The sequence below is a fragment of the Eumetopias jubatus genome, unplaced genomic scaffold (genome assembly GCF_037043125.1).
Source record: "Eumetopias jubatus isolate StellerSeaLion01/CBP00866 unplaced genomic scaffold, mEumJub1_p1.0 scaffold_7, whole genome shotgun sequence".
Classification (NCBI taxonomy): domain Eukaryota; kingdom Metazoa; phylum Chordata; class Mammalia; order Carnivora; family Otariidae; genus Eumetopias; species Eumetopias jubatus.
In genome coordinates this window covers 73,349,496-73,372,956 of record NW_028274813.1, presented here as the reverse complement: position 1 = coordinate 73,372,956, position 23,461 = coordinate 73,349,496, and the positions used below count along the sequence as shown (strand labels likewise).

At 40.0% G+C, this 23,461-nt stretch overlaps 2 protein-coding genes across 7 annotated transcripts in view; both read right to left on the bottom strand.

Annotated features, from left to right (window-relative positions):
* The window catches only part of SUPT16H (SPT16 homolog, facilitates chromatin remodeling subunit), a 38,008-nt gene extending 19,755 nt beyond the window's left edge, over positions 1-18,253 (bottom strand). The window contains exons 1-4 of the mRNA XM_028095157.2: positions 18,080-18,253; positions 3,118-3,210; positions 1,699-1,869; positions 571-723 (exon numbers count right to left, since the gene is read on the bottom strand). Coding sequence (XP_027950958.1) covers positions 571-723; positions 1,699-1,869; positions 3,118-3,210; positions 18,080-18,145 — 483 coding nt within the window. The 5' untranslated portion in view covers positions 18,146-18,253. The remainder of the gene's footprint in view (positions 1-570; positions 724-1,698; positions 1,870-3,117; positions 3,211-18,079) is intronic.
* A 1,104-nt stretch (positions 18,254-19,357) lies between these two features.
* The window catches only part of CHD8 (chromodomain helicase DNA binding protein 8), a 60,628-nt gene continuing 56,524 nt past the window's right edge, over positions 19,358-23,461 (bottom strand). For all 6 annotated transcript variants that reach the window (XM_028095143.2, XM_028095150.2, XM_028095145.2 and 3 more), the window contains 2 exons: positions 23,088-23,204; positions 19,358-20,336 (listed from right to left, as the gene is read on the bottom strand). In XM_028095143.2, coding sequence (XP_027950944.1) covers positions 19,770-20,336; positions 23,088-23,204 — 684 coding nt within the window. In that variant the 3' untranslated portion in view covers positions 19,358-19,769. The remainder of the gene's footprint in view (positions 20,337-23,087; positions 23,205-23,461) is intronic.

The window sequence follows — 23,461 nt, the reverse complement described above, 5'->3', positions numbered from 1 at the left end:
TGCTTGTGTTCCCTCTCTCGCTGTGTCTCTCTCTGTCAAATAAATAAAAATCTTAAAAAAAAAAAAAAGAAATGCATCCCTCCCAATTTGACTATTATCAGTGAATATATCTGGTTATTTAGCAAACGATTCATCAGTAGTTTACAAAATACTGAACTACTCTTTTCTTGGATTGAATAAACAGTTAAAATAGCTCTTTATCAGGTCACAGTGTGTATTCTAATAGGTATTACATTAATGAATCATTTAAATGTAAATGTAAATGATCCTCTCTAAAGGATTTTGTAAAGGCTGAAGGAGGAAGACAGGCAGTAGAGCAGTGAGAAAAAATACGTATTTTTTGGAATAAGAGATTTTTGTTTCCCTCTGAAATAGCGGAACTATCTTCCCAATGCCTCACCCCTGACTGAAAAGTCAAACTGCTTACTGCTAAGCCAAACAGAATGAAAAATGGAAATGTGAAGGAATGCCGTTTTCCCAAAACAAATACTTTGCACTATCTGTTATGGAAGCCTGTCACACTTTTGTCTTCCCAACTGCCAATTTGTTTGTTTCCAGGAGTATTCTTACTTTGTCAAAGCCCTCTTTGTTGAGGCAGTCATTCCAGTTCTTCATGAACTCTCCAGGGAATTTGTCTTTGCTGAACACTCCAATCTTCTTGCCATTCTTGCTTTCTTTAATGGCTTCAATCATTTTGTCAAAGCTGCTCTTATTGCTTTCATTCTATCAGTGCCCCAAAGAAAAAAAGGGGTTAATCAGTTTTAGAATTAGACATCTATGTTCTACTAGTAACAGGCAGAGACAAATATTTGGAACCCCAGAGAGAATAAATTCTCTCCTCATGCCCCATCTACTTCCTTACGACAGACCATGACACACTAAAAGTTAACACAAAATTCCTTCGGATATTTTTATATCCTGAAGTGCCACGTAGGTTGACAAGACTATTCTTTTTCTTTAGGAACAGCTAAAACACACAAGGTGAACAATATTCTGAGAAAAAGTGCCAGAAAGTACAACAAAAAGATTACATGTGGGGCGCCTGGGTGGCACAGTAGGTTAAGCATCCATCCTGGTTTCGGCTCAGGTCTGCTCTCTGGGTCATGAGATCGAGCCCAGTGTCAGGCTCTGCACTCAGCTCAGAGTCTGCTTAAGACTCTCTCCCGCTCCCTCTGCCCCTCCCCTACCGCAGCACACGCACCCACAGGTGCCTGTGTGCATGCTCACATGCTCGCTCTCAAAAAAATCTTAAAAAAAAAATCATGTGATAAAAACTGAAAAGGAAGTATATCTGTTTCCTTAAGGGCATTTAAAGTTATTTATTCTAGGGGCACCCAGCTGGCTGAGTCAGTAGAGCATGTGGCTCTTAATCTCAGGGTGGTGAGTTTGAGCCCCACAGTGGAGGTAGAGATGACTTAAAAAAAAAGTTATTTATTCTAATGAAGGTACTAAGATGAAAAAAACCAGCTGACAGTATCCTCGAGAATGGACAGATAAAGTGATTCTGCTGCAGAACTGACAGGGTTATTGAACTTTTTTCTTCTTAACAAACACAACAAAGATGTGACAGAACTTTGTAACAGCAACCACAGTCAGCTAAAATCTTCCTCTGTATTCTTTTAAATTCTTAGAAAGCATTTCTATTCATCACTTTAAACATTCTCTCATATTTATGACACGTTCTTTATTAGTTCTGACCTTTTCCCGTATCAGTAGAGTGATAGCAGGGGCTCCATTAGCATTCTCATTGCCCTTAGTGTTGGCAATCTGTTTTAAAAACTCCACTTTCTTCTTGCTGGCCATAAAGATGATTTTGTCATCACAGAAGACCATGATAGTATCAGTCAGTTCATAACCAAAGAGCCATGTCTATAGGAAAAGACAGTATGTGACAACAGCATTTACAGATAAAAAAATTGATGCACTTATTCAGAAATATTTATAAAATAAGGTATCCGGAATTAGCTTCAAAATAATACAGATGTAGATACAAATGAAATGAAGCTGGCCAAGAGCTGGCAATTTATTGGATAATGGGTACGTGGGAGTTCAATATATTATCTACTTTGATGTTTGAAATAGTCCATAATAAAGACCATCACTTCTTTTGGATAATTTGTGTTTACAGGATATACTGTTGTTTAATAGGACAGAAATGCATAAAACCAGGGACAAAGTAGCACATCAGGGAACTGCACATTCTAGCTCCCCCAATGACTGCCAGTTGCCTACCAATTATTCATTTCTTCTTCCTCAGAAAGACGGGATTGTTAGCTGGGCACACTACTCTGCATGAAGACTATTTCCCATCCTTTCTTGCAGCTAAGTATGGCCATTAAGTTCTGGCCAAGAAGTTGTAAGTAGCAGTATTCTGTGAGACTTCAAGCAAGTCTCCTTATAAAGGGAAGGAGGTCTCCATTTTTTTCCCCTTTCTCCATTCTTTCTGCTTGGAACGCAGATATAACGGCTAGAGCGCTAGCAAATTTTGCACCACGGGCTGGACTCTGTGTATGGCAGAGTGGAGACCTTAAAAACCCTGCGTCCCCAAAGACTAACTAAAAGAAAAAGAACTGGGCCGCTATGTGGCTCAGTCGGTTAGTCGTCTGACTTCGGCTTAGATCATGATCTGGGGTCCTCAGATCAAGCCACGTGTCCGGTCCAGCTCCACACTCAGCGGGGAGTCTGCTCCTCCCCTTCTTTGCCCCTCCCCTCACTCATGCTCCCCCTTCTCTCAAATAAATAAAATCTTTAAAAAAATAAAAGAGGAAGAACTGTTTTGCTTAATTCAGTTAGATTTTGGTTATATCCCAATTTACAGACTTCTCTTTCCTTATGTTCTAAGCACTCTCCAGTAAACTTTTATGTTTCTTTTTTTAGGTGAAGTATAGTTGTTTCTGTCTATAGAAGAATGTGTTTACTTTAATTCTTTTTTTTTTTTTTTTTGGGTCCACTCACCTTTTAGTGATGATGGAAATATTCTCTACCCGCTCTAACATGGTAGCCAGTACCTGAGTACTTGAGACTTGGGATTGAGGAATTAAATTTTTAATGTGGCTAGTCACTACCATGTGAACAGCGCAAGTCGATTCAGGGCTAAGACTGCCATAAAGCGCTCACCTGTAAGGCAGTTGATTTGGCATAAACAATTTCTTCATCAACACCCACTGATACAACAATGGCATCAACGTTGGCATATTCATCTTCTCCTTTCTGAAAAGTAAAGAGTGGGTAATTTGGTCATTGTCTTTTTATCCTCGTAAAACTGGGCTACTTCAGTATTTACTCAGGGTATATATAATTTTTTTCCTAATAGAAATGCCAACTTTGGGGCACCCGGGTGGCTCGGTCAGTTAAGCATCTGCCTTCAGCTGAGGTCATGATCCCAGGGTCCTGGGATCGAGCCCTCCATCGGGCTCCCTGCTCCGCTGGAAGCCTGCTTCTCCCTCTCCCTCTCCCACTCCCCCTGCTAGTGTTCCCTCTCTCTGTCTCTGTCAAATAAATAAATAAAATCTTAAAAAAAAAAAAAAAAAGAAATGTCAACTTTAAGGTACATGTTCGCTTGGCAGCCTCACAGTCATTAGTTACTCTGTTTGTTAAAGAGCTTTATTGAGATAGAATTCACAGACAACACAATTCAACCATTTAAAGTGTGCAGTTCAATGGTTTTAGTGTATTCAGAGTTATGCAACCATCACAGTCTAATTTTAGAACATTTTCATCTCCCCAAAAAGAAATCCATGAGCAATCACTACACATCTCCTCCCAGCTGTATGCAATCATTAATCTAACCTGTTTCCACAGATTCGTCTATTTGGGACATTTCATATACATGGCCTTTGTGTTTGGCTTCTTTCACTTAACATGCTTTCAAGGTTCACCCGTGTTGTAACATATGTCAGTGTACTTAGTCCTTTCTGTCACTGAATAACAGTCTACCACATAGTATCTATTCATCAACTGCTGGACATCTGGGTTGTTGCCATTTTTTGGCTATTATGAAAAATGGTGCTATGAACACTCATGTGTGTTTCTGTGTATACACACTTGAGTATATAGCTAGGTGAAGAATTGCTAGGTCGTATGTTTAACTCTATGTTTAACTTTTTGAGGTTAATGGTTTAACCAGACTGTTTTCCAAAGTGACTGTACCATTTTATCCTCTCAACAGCAATCTATCAGGGTTCCAAATTCTCCACATTGTGACCAACCTTTGTTGACTTTATTAGAGCCATCCACTGCATGTGAAGTAGTAACTCACTGTAGTTTTGATTTGCATTTCCCTGACAGCTAATGATGCTGAACACCTTTTCACAGGATTACAGACCATTTGTCTACCTTTAAGTGCCTATTCAGATTCTTTGCCCATTCTGTAACTGAATTATTGCTTTATTAAGTTGTAAGAGTTGCTTTTATATTCCAGATATAAGTCTCTTGTCAGATATGACTTGCAAATTTTTCTCCATTCAGTGGGTTCTTTTCACTTTCATAATGATGCTGCCCTTAGAAACACAAAAATTTTTAATTTTGAAGGACTCCCAAATTATTTTCTTGTGCTTTTCATCTCATATCTAAGAAGGCTTTGTCTAATCCAAGGACATAAAGATTTACTTGTATTTCTATAGCAGTTTTATAGTTTTAGCTCTGATATTTAGATCTAATGATTAATTTTGAGTTAATTTTTGTGAATGGTATGGGGAAGGGGCCTAAGCTCATTTTTTTGCATAGGGATATCCAGTTTGAAAAGACTGTTCTTTCCCCATTGAACTGTCCTGGTCAAAAACCAAATTATATATTTTTAAAAAAGCAAATGACACTGGGGCGCATGGGTGGCTCAGTCTGCTAAACATCTGACTCTGGGTTTCGGTCATGATCTCAGGGTCATGAAATCAAGCCAGGCATTGGGCCTTGTGCTCAGCAGGGAGGATGCTTGAAGTTCTCTCTCTCTGTCCCCCCTCACTGGCGTGCGCTCTCTGTCTAATACATACATAAATATAAAAAAAAAAAATCAGGTGATGCAAATATGAAGGTTTGTTTCTGGATTCTCAATTCTATTCCATTATCTATGTTTCTATCCTTACACTAACAGCATATTGTTTTGATTATTGCTGCTTTGTAACTAGTTTTGAAATTGAGAAGTGTGAGTCTTCCAACCATTAACTAGCTACTCTTGAATAACTCTGTAAGACCAACAGACTGGTAATTATGGGCTAGATGGTCAAATCTCTAACTTGCCCTATAAAGTCAAGAAAAACATCTATAATAAGACTCTTCACGTCTAGGCTTCTGGTTGCCAGTAAGAATCCAAATATAATATCAATTAAGATTTCTGTTGAATTTCTCTACCACAACAAAATAAACACAGGACAAAAGAGTTACCACATAGAAACTCTGTATTCCCCCACTGATTTTCAGTGAGAAAACGTTTTCCTTCAGGTTGGTAAAGTTTTATCATTAGTTCTCACTGATGATGCAAAAGCAATGGTAGTTAAAACACCTAGAGCTTTAACATGAATCAAGGCAGTGGCACCAAAGTAATTCTTTACTACTGCACACTTCACTACTGGAAGGGGGGGGATGGGCAGTTTCTCTAAGAATGTCTTTGATGCAGCAAAAATGATTAATAGTAAGAAATCCCAATCCTTGAGCATGTCTTTTCAATATTCTGTGTAAAGAAATGGGACGTACACACAAAGCACTTCTATGTGTACAGTTAAGTATGATGGCTGTCTTAAGGAAAACTACAATTATTTGAATAAGAAGTTGAAGGACCCATTTAGCAGACCTGGGTATCTAGCATACATTTTCTTGAAAATGAATGAAGTGATCCTGTTGTTTCAAGGAAAATGAATGATGTCTTATGTAGTTAATGATAACATTTGAGTTTTCAAGCAAAAATTAGAATTCTGAAATAGTTGACTTGCCACTGTGAACTTAGACAGCTTCCCTACTTAAGACTTTTCTGATAAAACTAGTGGTGATATTAACAAACATGATTCTTTGAAATCATATAATGAAATGTGTAACGTTTAGAAGATCTACACAACTGAGAGAACCAATGCATGATTGTTACAAAGTCATACATGGGTAAAGGATCAAAGGTACAATAACCTGAGTATAAAAAGTATAATATTGTGGTTTCAAATTCTAAATTACAACTAACTTTTACAAGATTTACAAGATTTTACTTCTCGAGTTTCAACGTAACAAAGTATATCCATAATTATCTTAAAAGGTTATGAAAATAACCCCCCCTTCCAGCTTCAAGTATGTATGATTTTCTCTCTATACTTGATGCAACCAATATAAAGAAAGGCTCACTGGGGTCCTGAATAATTTAAGAATGTAAAGGGTCCCGCTATCAAAGTCTGAGAACCACTGTGCTATATTATTCCTATACCATAGCACATTAACACACTAGTCTTGGCATCAGACATTCTCTCCTCTCAATTTTTGCTACATATACTCCAATTCTTCAATAAACCTGGATTTTGTGGCAATAATATTACCACTACCTTGATAACCTCCCAAAATTTGCAACAGGCGCCTGCCTATATTTAATGCTTATAGGTTCTAGATACAGATCAATCTATATCCCCCACCCCAAAATATCTATCTGCAAAAAACACCACTGAAATTAGTCAAAAAGTCATTGTATTTTTTGAAACTTGAAGTCTTGGTTCAGTCAATATTTTTCAACAAAGAAAAAGGTATCAACATGTATAAAAATTCAAAATACACAGTAATACATTTCTTAAAAGCATATAGCGTGTAATCATGTAGCTTAATCACTAATAATATGGGAAAATCAACCAAAGGGATCTCAATAAAATTGAAAATAGGGAGAGAGAGAAAACGGCCCACATATTCAGCTCTTTCAAGCAGATGTGGAACCAAACTCAACCATCCCAAGGATTTCAATTCGTATAAAATGCCTAGTTTTCCTTTGCCAATCACAAAGGTGAGAGGATGAATCCTAATTTCTCTTGGAACCCAGCTGCTCTGACCATTTCATACAAAGTTCTTGACTGATTCTTCACAAAAACCAGTGGGCTCTAACTCAGGAGAGAAATGCAGTAACTGGAGAATTTTATGTATTTAAAGATAATGAATTTAGAGAAAATTTTTCTTAAAATGTGATTCAATGAAAAGGGTTACAATAAAACCAAGTATCTTAGACAGCAAAATCTGGGATGCTGTTTCGTATTTTCAAACCTTATAAGGAGTACAAATGCTTTATACAGATCACATCTGAAAAGAGTCTTCTGAAACTATGGGAGATTTTTAGTTATTTGTTTATAAAACTTACATAAGTTACCTGAAGTAACATAACACAGAATAATGTAAAATATTTTTTATAAATTTTATTTTATATATATGTGTATATACAATATTTTCAGATTAAATTGTGTCTGGAGGGGCGCCTGGGTGGCTCAGTCGGTTAAACGTCTGCCTTTAGCTTAGGTCATGATCCCAGGGTCCTGGGATGGAGCCCCGTGTTGAGCCCCTGCTCAGCAGGGAGCCTACTTCTCCCTCTCCCTCTGCTGCTCCCCCTGCTTGTGCTCTCTTGCTCTGTCAAATAAATAAAATCTTTAAAAAAAAATGTCCGGAATTTATTACTTTTTATTTTTAAAGATTTTATTTATTTGACAGAGAGACACACAGCGAGAGAGGGACAACAAGCAGGGGAAGAGGGAGAGGCAGAAGCAGGCTTCCCGCGGAGCAGGGAGCCCAATGCGGGGCTTGATCCCAGGACCCTGGGATCATGACCTGAGCTGAAGGCAGACGCTTAACGACTGAGCCACCCAGGTGTCCCTGGAATTTGTTTTAAAATATTAGAGTAGAGTGGGCTGGTTGAAAAAAGGAAAAAAGAGAAAAATGCTACACGGCTAACACAGCCCTTGTCCCAGGACCAGTCCTACATCCAATTCCAAGTGGCAGCCTGGCTATTAGAGGGAGGTGGGGCTCAACTCTGTGCTGCTTAAATGGCCTCAGACTCCCACCTGATCTCTTCTGCTTGGGCTGATCTTCAGAACTCAGACCTGAGACCTGGTCAGATCTGGACTTGTGATCCCTGTGCTCCCCCTTCTAGATGAACCATCTTGCAGCAGTGACCCCTGGTGTGCACAGATTCTCAACATCCACCAAACCCTTTCTGTCTCCAAATTCTGCCACCTTCCATTCTGTTTGGTCCACTCGATATCCAAGTCTTGCTGCAACAGGTGTTCCAGATGGGAATAACAGTTTACTGAGCAGCCACTTTTTTTCTGTGCCTTGCATTTATTTATCATCTGTAACCCTCGCGATAAAAATTGACATGCAATATGCATGACCATATTCAAAACCCCGATCAACACCTGGCACACTTAAAACTCCCACACAAATCTATAAGCAGTCCTCACACTCATGATAATTCAGACTTTTTAAAAAGTGCTGAAAGCCTAATTAAAATACACATTAAACGTAAAATACTTTTTATTAGCATACAGCCATAGCGTATCAGATAAAATTATACTTTTCCTACCACCTCTATCTCTTTCATTTAACAAATCAGATGAGAATTTCATTAGGATCCTAAATATAAAAATGAATCCCTCTGGAAGGTTTCTGATTTTTACCTATAAAGAGACTTAGGGTCATTTGACAAACTTTTCAGGTAAGATGTTAGTATTGGTGACTTCTTAAATTTAACAGAAATTTCTTCAGCAACTGCAAGCAATAGGTATCAAGGTCTGCCTACTGTATTTAGAGACACTAAAGCCTATTGGTAAGGGCTCACTGAAAACAGACTGCCTGGGTTTGAATCCCTAATCCCACCGCTTGTTGTGACCTAACCTCTCTATGTCCCACTCTCCTCAATCATAAATATTGCTGTGAGAATTAAATGAGCTAATGTATATAAACTGCTTTGAACAGTGCTTAACTCACAGTAACTACTATTTATTTGTCATCATTATTATAGACCAAAAGGCTATTTGTTGTTAAAAATTTTACTGTGTACCACACCACTACAGTTACTGGTGTCAAAGATTGGCTGTCAATTGCATTATTAGTATAGAGTATGTGCACAGAATATTAGTACAGAATATGTGCACTTTCTGAAAGTCTGTGTACAACTCATACAGGAAATGATTTTAGGTGATCCCAGATGTGGCTTTTAAATATTCAATTACCTAGCAAAAAAAGTTACCTATTTTTCTCTTTAAATCTACTTGATCATATCAAGACTCTACCTGTTTAAGAAGATATTTACAAATGACATATCTGATATAGTGTTAATATCCAAAATATATAAAGAACTTATTCAACTCAACACACAAAAAACAAATAATCTGATTAAAATTGGGCAGAAGAGATGAACTGACATTTCTCTAAAGACATACAGATGGCCAACAGACACATGAAAAGGTGCTCCACATCACTGATCATCAGGGAAATGCAAACCAAAACCACAATGAGATACCACTTTATACCTGTCAGAATGACTAAAATCAAAATTACAAGCAACAAGTATGGGTGGATGTGGAGAAAAAGGAACACTGTGCACTGTTGGTGGGAATGCAAACTGGTGCAGCCACCGTGGCCAACAGTATGGAGTTCCTCAAAAAGTTAAAAATAGAACTACCCTATAATTCAGTAATCGTGCCACTGGGTATTTACCCCCTCCCCAAAATACAAAAACACTAATTTGAAAGGATATGTGCACCCCTATGTTTACTGCAGCATTATTTACAATAACCAAATTATGGAAGCAGCCCAAGAATCCATCAATAGATGAACAGATAAAGAAGATGTGGTGTACATATATACACAATGGATTATTATTCAGCTGTAAAAAAAAAGAATGAAATCTTGCCATTTCCAACGACATGGACAGAGCTAGAGAGTATAATGCTAAGTGAAATAAATCAGAAAAAGACAAATACCACATGATTTCACTATGTGGAATGTAAGAAACAAAACAAAGGGTAAAAGACAAACCCAGATACAGACTTTTTTTTTTTTTAAGATTTTATTTATTTATTTGACAGAGAAAGAGAGTGAGAAAGCACAAAAACAGGGGGAGCGGGAGAGGGAGAAGCAGGCTCCCCACCGAGCAGGGAACCTGATGTGGAACTTGATCCCAGGACCCTGAGATCATGACTTGAGCAGAAGGCAGCCACTTAACTGACTGAGCCACCTAAGCGCCCCTAAACTCTTAACTATACAGCACAAACTGATGGTTACCAGAGGGGAGGTGGGTGGGGGGAAGGGTGAAAACAGGTGATGAGGATTTAGAGTGTACTTATCTTGAAGAACAGAGTAACATACAGAAGCACTGAGTCACTATATTATACACCTGAAACAAATATAATACTGTATGTTAACTATACTGGAATTAAAATAAAAATAAATAAAATTTAAAAAAAGATATCTGTTTAACGCTAGTCCTTAACACCTGCTACAATTTAATAATGCTGTTGTGCTTACATTGTCTTTATTTTTTAACAGCTACATTTTATTTCTGGAAAGTGACACAACTTTCCATTCATAGTGATGTAAAGTATCCTTTCTGAATATATTTAGGTTTAAAGAGATCAACAGTTTTTGGAAGATGAAAAGAGGACAAAGAGTGGGAAATGACTAAGCACAGTTGTGGCAGCTACACCCCAAGAATATTTGACAAATATTCTCACTGGTAAGGTACCAGTAGATATGCATATCTCAAAGAGCCCCAATGAACTCAGAACTTAGGAGGCACCAAGTATCAGGGATAAGGGAACAGGGTACATCGAACTTGGATGAGTTCAGGACTAAAAACAGAAGGTCTGGTCAGTAAGTTTAAGAGAGGGGAAACCCCTCTCAACCCCCTACCCCACCCCCCAGGTTCTTGTAAGTCCTGAGACAACACCTAATCCCTATGCAAGAAGACTTTATTCTCTGGAAAAATGGGCTCAAAAAGGCTATAGACTCAAATATTAGGCCCAGTAGAAGGCAAGTACTAATTTTTAGAAAATTAAATGAAAGTTTGTATTTTGAATGACCATAATTGGGAACAAATGTCCCGAAGAAAAGAATTGAGGGGATTTTTCTTTGCACATCCTCACTGAATTCAGAAAGAACCTTCAGGTACTGACATTTGGGAGTCCTCCATGGAATAAGCAAGCCTATTCACTCTACAGTTACCCCTAACTAGTTGAGAGGCCCCATTCATGCAGAGCTGCCAACCAGTTCGTTATGGCCTTATTCTTAATACAGATGGGTATAGCCAAGACTTATTTTGGTTTCTGTGAAGTCTCCAATACGTAAGAGAGAAAGCAAGGAAACTCAGAGGAAACAGACAGAGGACAGAAGATAAAAATTAAATTAAAACACCTCCTATAAGATAAATAAATACAGCACATCCATGAAACAACAAAAGAATAGACAAGAACTCCTAGAAATTAAAAATGGCTGAAAATTTTTAAAAATTCAATAAAAAGCGGGAAAATAAAGTTAAGAAGCAATACTGTAAACAGAAGACAGAGCTAGGAAATAAAACCGAAAAATAACCAACAAACTTAAGCTGAGACCTAAACCTCCTGAATGGAAATTTCAGGGGAAAACAAGAGATCACTGAGGAAACAGAGGGAAGAAAGTACCAATAATGAACAATTCTACCACAGAAGGGCACTGAGTCCTGAGACTAAACGGGCCCCCTACTTCCCAACTCAATGCAAGGAGGGGAAAGAAAAGAAAAAAAAGACTCCTACCAAGGCAGTGAAATATCAAAACCCAAAGCATAGAGATGATTCTAAATGTTTCAGAGAGAACAGGCTATATATATTGGATCAGGAAAAAGACCCATCTGCCTCTGAAAAGTAATACTGAAAAAGTCTGAAGGCTGACAAATAGCTTCAAAATTCTGAGCTGAATTCTGAGAGATTTTCAACTTTGAATTTTATTCCCACTGAGCTGTATTACTAACCAAAAGTGAAGATAGAGTAAAACTTTTTAAGACACACAACAGCTCAGGAAACACATATTCTCTATCTATATCCTTTCTTAAGAACCTCTTAGAGGAAATGCTCTAACAAAGAAAAAACAAATCAAGACAAGGGTTGTAGGACATAGGGGACCCAACATTGGAAAGTCCCAAGTTCAACGGGCCCGGAGTACAACCTGCACAGACAGAACAATATAACATAAGGCTGCGGGACGGGAGAGGTGCGGGTGGCTAAAAAAACAAACACAGAGTTAATAAAATACCTGACGAGTGTGAGAATGTTAAAATAAAAGACTGATAAGATTATGACAACTGCAGGAAAAAAATGGGGCTAGCGATATTTTAAAAAGGAATAAAATTTAGGATCATTATCAGGAAAAATGAAAAACTGTAGAGAAGGAAATTGTACTCTATGACTTCATCTAAGTGAGCAAAAAAATGTAAACTGACTACTGATTTTAATAAAAATTGTGAAAAAAACTTATCAAGAGGTGTAGATATGTGATAAAGTATAATAAAATATTGTTAATCTAGGTGGTGGGTACACAGGTGTTCACTATAAAATTCTTTCACTTCTGTATGTTGGAAGCTTTTTATAACCATTTGTGAGGAAGAGATTTAAAAAGTACTAGGAGGTAGAGAAGTTAAACTAAATTTGATGGTAATACAAAAATTAAACTTAAATCTTAAACTACCAAAACAACAGTTAATACCGAAAATTGACAAACGAAGAAGTAACAGTATATAGATAGGTTTTTTTTTTTAAAGATTTTATTTATTTGACAGAGAGAGAGAGCACAAGGAGGGGGAGCGGCAGGTGGAGGGAGAGAGAGAGAAGCAGGCTCCACGCTGAGCAAGGAGCCCAAGGAGCCCGATGCGGGGCTTGATCCCAGGACCCTGACCTGAGCTGAAGGCAGCCTCTTAACAGACTGAGCCACCCAGGCGCCCAATAGTATTTCAAAATATGAAGCAGAAGATGTGCGCACTTCAGCAGCACATATAGAAAATATGAAGCAAAGAACTAAAAGTCATTGCTTCTGGGGCAGGTGACTAGTTTTTAAGGTTTTGAGAACTACCTGGTTTTTAAAAACCTATACATGTATTACCTTTTTTTTTTTTCTTAAGTAGGCTCCATGCCCAGCACGGAGCCTAATGCGGGGCTTGAACTCATGAGCCTGAGATCAAGACCTGAGTCAAAATCAAGAGCTGGATGCTTAACTGACTGAGCCACCCAGATGCCACAATGTATACATGTATTACGCTTAAAAACCATTTTTTTAAAAGATTTTATTTATTTGAGAGAGAGACACACCAAGAGAGGGAACACAAGTAGGGGGAGTGGGAGAGGGAGAGGGTAGGCTTCCCGTGGAGCAGGGAGTGGGAGAGGGCAGGCTTCCCGCGGAGCAGGGAGCCTGATGTGGGGCTCGATCCCAGGACCCTGAGATCATGACCTGAGCCGAAGGCAGACACTTAACGACTGAGCCACCCAGGCACCCCTAAAAACAATTTTTAAAGAGCAAGGTACAGGGGCATTGGGGTGGCTCAGTCAGTTAAGCGTCTGCCTTCAGCTCAGGTCAAGATCCCAGGGTCCTGGGATCGAGCCTTGCATCGGGCTTCCTGCTCAGCAGGGAGTCTGCTTCTCCCTCTATCCCTCCCCCTGCTTGTGCGTGGTATCTCTTTCTGTCAAATAAATAAATAAAATCTTTAAAAAAAATAAAGTGCAAGGTACATATAGATAATAAGAAATTAGCAGAAATTGTGAAGGTAGTATCAGAATGATAAAGATTGTGGAAATACTGCGGCATAGGAACAACCAACTTCCTTTGAACCAAGGTATTACATTAAAAGAGGAAACATTTTTAAGTCCCTGGTTATAGCTAGGATATAATTTATCATCCAAACCAATACAATTTGGAGAATACATTACATATGGGATTACATAGGGACAAGAGGTGAACAGTTCTAGGAAAGGAAGAACTTACGGCCACTTACACATAGCCCGGACAGAAGTCCCTTCAAACCAAGAAACGGTTGCATGAAAGCTCAGAAATTGCCACCACTGTTCACTGAGTGCCTACTACACACCAGGCACCACACTTGGTAATAGGGATAAAAAATAAATGTAAGAAAGTGGGTAACTAGAGTAGACTATAAAAGTTGAGCATGCAAGAATAAATGAATCCCAACCTGTCCAGGCATTTACTTCCATCTAGCTCTCCTCTTCTTGAAGTCAAGAGACCAGTGCATTACTTAAACCTTTCTCTACCTCAAGATAAAAGAGCCATGAAGAACAGAGATGCGTAGAAGTAACCCATTATCATTGCTCAAAGTAGTATGGGTATTGCCTGTATTTTAAAGAACCGTCCTAAGCCATAGACAGTAACTGCCTAGCTTTGGAGAGCAATCCAGAACACAAAGCTTGTCCATGACAAAAATCAGGAGAGTCAGAAAGCGGCAACTGAGAGAAACATTGACACTATAGCATATAGTTTTCTCCATAGGCACAAACTTTTTAGGGTTAGAGCCACCCACCATTTCAATCCTGACTGATGGCATACAGACACATGAATGAATGCACTGGATCAGCATTCCTTTTGAAAACAACTGCAAATTCTGACATTTTACAGAATTCTTTTGGGATAAGAGGCAAATGACTGACGTCAAGGTTCACTCATAGCAGGATGCCGAGAGGTAGGTCTCAAATGGGTTATAGGTATGCCTGGATATTGTTTCCCTTGGTTCTCAAAAAGCTGGAACTTGGGGCACCTGGGTAGCTCAGTCAGTTAAGCGTCTGCCTTCACTCAGATCATGATCCTGGGAAGGAGCCCCTCAGCAGGGAGTCTGCTTTTCCCTCTCCCTCTGCCCCTCCCCCCCACGTGTGTGCTGTCAAATAAAAAAAAAAAACTTAAAAAAAAAAGCTGGAACTGCAGAATGGTGACTAACCTCCTTCACCTCATACCCCATGTGGTACTAATCATAATACCTGGTTAAAAATGATCACAATGCTGAAAAGGTGGGAGCCCTGAATAAGGACCCAGTTAAAAGGTCAGAGGAGAAGCCCACAGCCCACTCTCATGACCCACCACTACCCCCTGGAGTTTTCTAACACAGAAATAGACAGGCGCTACACACCCTTTCTGCTCACAGCAGTTCTAATTTAAAAAATAAGAGGCAGGGGCGCCTGGGTGGCTCAGTTGGTTAAGCGACTGCCTTCGGCTCAGGTCATGTTCCTGGAGTCCTGGGATCAAGTCCCACATCGGGCTCCCTGCTCAGCAGGGAGTCTGCTTCTCCCTCTGACCCTCTTCCCTCTCGTGATCTCTATCTCTTATTCTCTCTCTCTCAAATAAATAAATTCTTTAAAAAAATAAATAAATAAGAGGCAGGACCGGACCAGACTCAAACATCCAAGTACAGTCATAAAACAGTAATAACTTCTAGTCACTACAGAGATCTCCTGATTTTTGACTGAGCTTTTTCCTCATCTCTCAAATGACACTATTTCTCATTGATGTTTTAGCAATTTCTATTGAAAGAGAAGTATGTGATGCTACAACTATTTTTAGGACATAAGTACGAAAATTGTAATTAGGAAATAATATCTTCCTGGGACGCCTGGGTGGCTCAGTCAGTTAAGCGTCCGACTTGACTTTGGCTCAGGTCATGATCTCAGGGCTGAGACTGAGCCATGAGATGGGCTCCGCACTGGGCATGGAGTCTGAGATTCTCTCCCTCTCCCCTCACTCATGCCCATGTGCGCTCTCTCAAATAAAATCTTAAAAAAAAAATTAAAAGAAAAAAGAAATATCTTACTTGCAATAGCCTCACAATATGTATCTAACCCAAACTCAATTTGCAGATAAGTGAGATAAGGAGCCACATTAACTCCTGTTCTTATTTAAAAAACAAAACAAAACAAGGTTAGTTTTTTGGTTTTCTTCTACTCTATGTGGCTGAAGAGTTGGAGCTCCCACACACAACACAGTTCTGAAAACCTTATGCTTGAAGGTATCTAACACTAAAAAGTATATATGGCACCCAACTAGTTTTCTAGTTTGTGAACTTTTGTCATAATGGGTAGTTCTTTGAAGATGGATGCTGACAATACAAAGCTTGGGATTTATATAGTTAACTTCAACTTATTCCCTTATCTCAATGCTAGTTTTCTTATTAAAAAAGGAAAAATGTAAAGAAAAACTGTATTATGCACCTATATATTTCATTATCTTTCTGCTACAGCTAAGAGAATAAGCAAACAGAATTTACCCCATACCCCAGACAACCATGATCTATGCTTAAGCAGATCAGAATGAAAATACTGTAACCTGGAAAGGCTGTCCATGCAAAAAGGAATTCTACAGGTGGGTTCTGGGCAGTTATTAAAATTTACAGTTACAAGAAAGCAGAAAGTTTATTCAAGTAAGATTTCATATTAGCCACAAATTTTGCTAGTGAGTACATTTTATATGGATCTCGCTCATAACTCAAACACCATTAACATGTAACATACCTCTTCAAATGATGTAAGTAGGAGGACCAAGATGAATTTTACTGATTTTTGAGAAACAAAAAATTAGGGCCAATAATTTAACTTCCCTGGATTTAAAGATTATCATTTAATATCAAGTTTGTTAATCTGTCTTCGGGCCTTAAGTTTTTCCTAGTCTCATGTTTTGCATTTATCTATCATGTAAGGGAACTCTGAGCTCTAAATTAATCTCAGCTTTTGTGAATGGTCTAGAGAAGATGAACAACTTGATAAACTCTGAATCACTGTGACTAGAAACAATCTCTACATCAAAGATGTGTAATTTCAGGGTCTAGAGGTGGAAGAGAGGGCTTCTGATTACTGTACATTTATACTTACTGACCTCTAGAAAACAATGCGGCTTTTAGAAAGAGTTTTTCTAACATGGATTATGTTAAAATTTAAAAATGTAACAGTGAAAGAAACTGTGAAACATTCATTAGAAATTAACCAATACAAAATTTTCAAATTAAAACTTATGTTCATTATTTGTATAAAGTCCTTATTTTTCCTTTTCATAAAACGCAACAAAGAATCCATTTTATTTACTATTATCTAATGCATTTATTTTCAAAAGATGAAACAGACACATGAACCTTTAATACGAATGGCTGGGAACTCACCAATTTTAATAGCTTGTTTTTTAGTAGAGGGTCTCTTTGAAAGGCAATTTACAATGCTGAAATCAGAACTGATCATTTTTGTCAGGACGTTTTTCAGGTTTTAAAAAGTCTTTATTAGTTTTAGTTTCCCTGGATGACAGAGTTCAGAGGCCAGACTCAAGACAGCTCAGCCTGCACCACAGGATGCAATCAAATATATGAACTGATAAATTACTATCATAAAAATTTTAACCGTGGACATTTTTCAAGCGGCAAAATTACCCAATCATTAAAATACTAGGGACTGCAACAGCTTTTTCTCAACACGTGCCCCGGATACTCTACCAAGGAGGAGAACTAATGAGGTTTTAGGCATCACATCGTTTTTGCATTACTAAAGCTTGCAGGTTTTCAGCATTAGGTTTCTCTGTTACCCACGGCAGGGCCTAGAACATGAGACGGTTGCGCGTGATTAGTATTTTTTTTTTTAACTCCAGCAAAAGCCCCGCAAACGATAAACACGAAAAGCCCGATCACATCCTACCAGCCCCTCCATCCACCCTTTACGAAGAAGGTTGTAATTCTGGCGGGACCTGGGGCGGAATACTCTGGTTCTGGAAGGACAGAGCGAGTGCGTGGGTGTGTATGAACACTGCAGGAGGGGGGCAGCAAGACGTGATCACGGAGTGGGAGGGAAGGATGATGCCTCTTCTAGGGCGGGAAGAGACCGTGAGAGGAGGCTGTTTTGCATGACCAGGGCCAGCACGCGGGGAAGATGGTGGTGGCCGCAGGGCAGGGTGATTGCGGGGGATTCCCTGTTCCGGGGCGGCGCTGGGGGCGGCCTGCGGTGAATGGTCCTGCAGCAACTAAAGGGGCGCGACACTGAAACCGGGAATTCCCGACGGAAAAGGAAAAAAGGGCGCCGAGAAACGGGGTTATTATGGGATGGCAGAGGGGGCTCCCCAGGGAAAATTACGGGATCTATCTCACCCGCCAATTGCTGTACAGTCTCTTCACTCGCCGGTAATAAGCGTCTTTGTCCAGAGTCACAGCCATAGCCACAGACGCCGCTCCTGCTCGGGTTCCGAGAATCACGCGAGGTCCCGGATCCGCCACCCGCTCTCGGCCCCGGAATCCCGCACTCTCCCAGTGACCCGGAAGTATCGACCTCAAAGATGCCCTTTCCGCTTCCGGGTCCCGACAGCGCTTGGGATTTTTTTTTTTTTTTTTTTTAAATCTCTCTCCGGAGGTTGGAGGAGAGGAAGACAGTGGGGAAATCAACAAAATGTGCAACACAAAGAGTCTAGATTTTCGCGGGGTTTTCTTGTCAACTTAGCAACAGCCGCACGCGAGGCGACGTCATCACGTGACGCTCAGCCCCGCCCTTACTCTCAGCCGTGCTGCGGTTTCCAGGAGCTCCGATTTCTGGCCCAGGCGGCGGCGGAGGCGGCTGGGCACTGCTGAGGCGGGAGGCCTGCCGTGCCTGCCCCGCCCCACATGAGCAGCCGCGCGCCGCTGCAACGGCCCCACCCACTGACAAATGAAGGGAAGCGGAAAGAGCGGGATCTGGCGTGGGTCGGGAGTGGGAACTTTAGGTGCGTTTCCCTCCTAAATGGTGGGGAAGCAAAAGCCTCTGCTGCTCCAGGACTTGGAAGGATCCTTTGTGGCGAGGAGAGAGAGCACTAACCAGGGAGAAAAAGCCCACAAAACTCTTTGCCTTAGGGAAATAAAATGCCCAGGCTTCATCTGAGCGCTGGGATGGCAGGGGAAGAGTCTTAAACAAATGGTTTGAGGGGCTTCACACAACCCAGTCGACCTGCTCCCTCTCCCCCCCCAACCCCGTCCTCCGCCCTGGCCCAAGTCTTGACAACGTTCCTTCCAGTCAGCCTGTTCCCTTGCCACAGTTCATGAAGTGATGCCGTTCTTATGGCTTCCCCAAAGCACCGTTATTTCAGTTAATTCCAAATACAAGGTACATGGTTCCTTGAAGAAATTCTTCCTTCTCATTTCTTCCAAGAACTTGGGAGTTTAAATCTGGTACATTTGCCCACTATTTAACTTAAAACAATTCACTTGCTTTTAGCAAGCTGGATTGACTACACTTACATATATCCTTTAATGGAGTAGAGATGACTTGTCCGTCCTATCCAAGATAGCTGTATTCACAATAATGAACTTTAGGAAAGTGGTATTGAAATTACCCATCATGAATTCAAAATTAACATTTATATTGGGTTTTAGCAAATATAGAACAAGGGAAGAATGGAAAAGGATTAACTTAAATTTATTAATGCCAAGGGGAAGGAAGGTAACAGTTCCTGACCCTCCAGCTGTATCCACAGTTCGGCCAGGAACAGGCTCCGCCAGAGGCTAGGGCCAGCGCTACATAGTCTGTGGTTAATGGAGGGGTTTAGGGAGGGGTGAGCACATCAGCTGCTCTAGTCTCCTTTCCTTCCCCAGAAATGAGGAAGTGGTCATGTATTATTTTAGGAGTTCCCCCTGCCCACCCAATCCTCTCAAATTTGGAAGCAATCAGGTACAAGTTTTCTTTTTCCTTTTCACCTCCTGGAGTCCTGGGTTTCCCCACATCTCCCCTGCCCCTCCCATTTTTCCATAGTCCAAGGGCCAGAGTAATTGAAAATACAGCAGCCACCCAAGCAACGGGGACCATGCTGGGGCTTCAGTCATCAGCATCTTCGCTTGAGTCTGAGTTGGCTGGCATCATAGGATCATCAATGAGTGAGAAGTCCCTTTCTGAGCTATCATAGCCCTGAGATAAATCATCATCATCATCTTCATCCTCATCGTCCTCATCCTCCTCAGGCTGCAGTGGTGGCAACCTCAAGGCAGTACCAGAGGTGGTAGTGGCTGGTGAAGAAGGGTAGCCAGGGGCTCTCAGGCCTGGATGGTGATGGTGGTGATGGTGGGGGTGGGGGTGGTGGTGGTGGTGATGAAGCATGGTGCTGGAGTCTACATGAGGGGATGATGCTGCACCACCCATCACAAACGGCATAAAAGGCAAAGATGCAGAAGTGGCACTGCTGTGACCCAGGGATGACACAGACTGCAGGCCACTACTGCTGTGTTGGAAGGTATTATGCAGAGATAGGGACCCAGTGCCTCCACCCTGCATCAGGGCCATCATCTTTGAAAGGTCTGGTCGCATCCTACGGGCCCGCTTCTTGCTGCTGTCTGGCGTAATAGGCCCTGGCAAAACCCGGTTGAACACAGTTTCAGCATGGTGACCCTAGGAGGAAGGAGCAGAAGATAGTAAAAACAAAGAAAGGAAAAAAGCAAACTAGAAGTCAACAGAGTCCTAGCTTGCAAGCGCTTTTTCACTGAATATCTTCAGGAGGGACAAAGCAAGCATAGTCAGATGAGGTTAGATGGTAATAGGAGGGGGAAATGCTGGATACAGCTGCTAGAAGCATTCCAGTGCTAAAGTTAAAATGGAGACACTGATACTGACACTTATGTGAACCAGAGTTTTGCTTGTTTCCATGACTGCATTGTACCTTTACTCTATCCAGCCATTTCACAGATGCTTACCTTTGTTAACAAGGAGACTGAGTAAGCCAGTGAATGAATCAGTATTTTTACAGTACACTTTACTGATGGCAGGTTGTTCACATGATCTTACCATGTGAAGTACAGCACAACTATATTGACATTTACAAAACTATTACTCATTAGCATACCAGAGTGTGGTAAACTAAAGACAGGTCAGGTTAAGACTTCTTTCTGGATGTCTAGAACAACAAAAAGATTGTGGGGAGCTCCTCACGAAACTTAATAAAGTGTTTTTCACATTGATAAAAAACATATCTACTGAATTTTAAGTTGCTTCTTCTAGATGTTCTGTCTGTAAATTATTTTATTTTTATTTTTTAGAGAGAGAGAGAAACCAAGTGGGCAGGGAGGGGCAGAGGGAGAGAGAGAGAATCTCAAGCAGGCTCCACACCCAGTGTGAGCCCAACACAGGGCTCAATCTCATGACCCTGAGATCATGACCTGAGCTGAAATCAAGAGTCAGACACTTAACCAACTGAGCCACCGAAGCACCCCTGGATATTCTGACTGTAAAGTTTGACTAAGTATACTGAAGCTGGAACTTATTACTTCTAGTGCCTCTGCTTTGCTAGACCTAAGTATAATACTGGGTATACTGGCATTAAATTCAGACATTTGGTATCTGTGTCTCTGGACTCTACTTACCAATCTAAGCCTAACACCTGACATGGGAATATACCTTTCTGATTTGGAAAACTAAACATCTCAATACACTGTATTTGTGTAGACTTTTAAAATATAACAATAAAAGCACCTAAACTCCTGCAGGTACCAGTAATAATACACCATTAATTCTGTCTGCATTAAGAATTCTGTACTGGGGGGTGGGGGGCGGGGGGATGGGTTAGCCTGGTGATGGGTATTAAAGAGGGCATGTTCTGCGTGGAGCACTGGGTGTTATGCACAAACAATGAATCATGGAACACTACATCAAAAACTAATGATGTAATGTATGGTGATTAACATAGCAATAAAAAAATTTAAAAAAAAATTCTGTACTGGGGCGGTGGTGCAGTTAGTTAAGTATCCAACTCTCAGTTTTGGCTCAGGTCGTGATCTCAGGGTCGGGTGATTGAGCCCTGCAATGGGCTCTGAGCTTAGCACAGAGTCTGCTTGAGATGCTTTCCCCCTCTGTTCCTCCCCCAGCTCACACGCTCCCTCTCTCCCTCTCTCTCAAATAAATAAATTCTTAAAAAAGAAAAAAAAGAATTCTGTATTAGTCATATTATGATTTTCTGTGATTCCCTAGGATCTTTCCTTTCTTAGATTTATCAACTGAGTATAAAGAAGTAGCAAAACACTTGAGGGAAAAATAGGTAATACTGGAGGAAAAGCCTTTTTTATAGGCTGCTCTATAATGTGAAATTCACGACAGAGAAGGCACCAGCCTTCCAGCCATCAGTCTCCCATATCAACCACTCTTATTCTTGGTCCCATGGAGGCTATGAGGAAAAGTTAAAATATTCTTCTATGGTAACAGTATTTATATGAAACCACTTTCACCAATGTAAAAATAATAAGCCTCAAAAATGGACCTCACAAATAACTACAATGTATAAAGTAACAATCTAAATTTGTTAAATGCAGAAGATGCATATTGTTCATTTGGAAATCAATTTTGTTAAAAGACACACCATGTGGTTTTAGATATAAACATATATGTGTAAAGATGTATATAAAAGATCCAGTGGGGGATGATTAGATAAGTGCTAATCATTTTAAATGACTGCTTACCAAACCATGATTTAGTATGTTTAAAAAAAGACAACTATTGACCAAAGTAAGGCAAACATAGCAAAGAGAAACTTTTACAGTCACATTTTGTTGCAAAGAATTATGGGTACCTCATCTACCAAATGGCCTATAACTGGGATAAAAGCCTAAGTACATTTGAAAATAATGGAATAACCGAAGTTATTGTTAACTATAAAACATATTTTCCTGTCCTTTTTCCATTACTAGTGTTATTATCAGTGATTCTCAACTTCCTCCATGTTGGGAAATGCTATGATTATTGTCCCTGGTAGGCCCAACATCACTTCTAAAATGTATAGGATCATAAAACTTTTAAGAGACTATCTGCTCGTATACCCTCAACTTTTCAGGATGTTCAAACTGAAAAGGTTAAAGGATTTGCCAAAATCCCTTAGTCAGAAGAGCAGAAAGCATTGACTGTTCCAACACATCTTACTCATCCTTACGTTTTAATATGCTTAAAGTGCTCAAGTTACTTTTAGAATTCTATGCTCCTCTACAGATGATGGTGACAAGGACTGTAAAAATATCAATAAAATTACCCTAGTTTCCTGATTGGTGGACTGAAGATATATTTTTCCATACACTGGAAAAAAGGAAGTAACAACATGAATTATTTCTCCAGTCACATCTAATGTGGGAACAAGAGTGGTAATGCTTCAGTTTCACTCACCTTTCTCCCATTCCTAGAGTTAGCTGTCTGTACTGGTTCCATTCCCAAACAGTTCAATTCTGCCTTATTATTTTTTTTACATCTCTGCCACTTCTGTTTTCTGCGATCCTCCATATACTGAAATAGAAAACTGTTAGTTATCCTAGAGGAATAAAAATCTCTCTGGAGTAATTATTAAGGTACTAGTGTCTAGTTTGACAACAAATTCTTATTGCATGGATAAATTAAGGATTAGTCCCAGTGGAAAACTGCCATTAGCAGATCTCTCCCCCCAAAATTAGGTAGTTATATAATCAATAATAAATATTTGCCTAGTATTTAGTTTAATAAGTGCTTTAGCGTTATTTTATTTTGATCCTCACAAAAACTCTGTG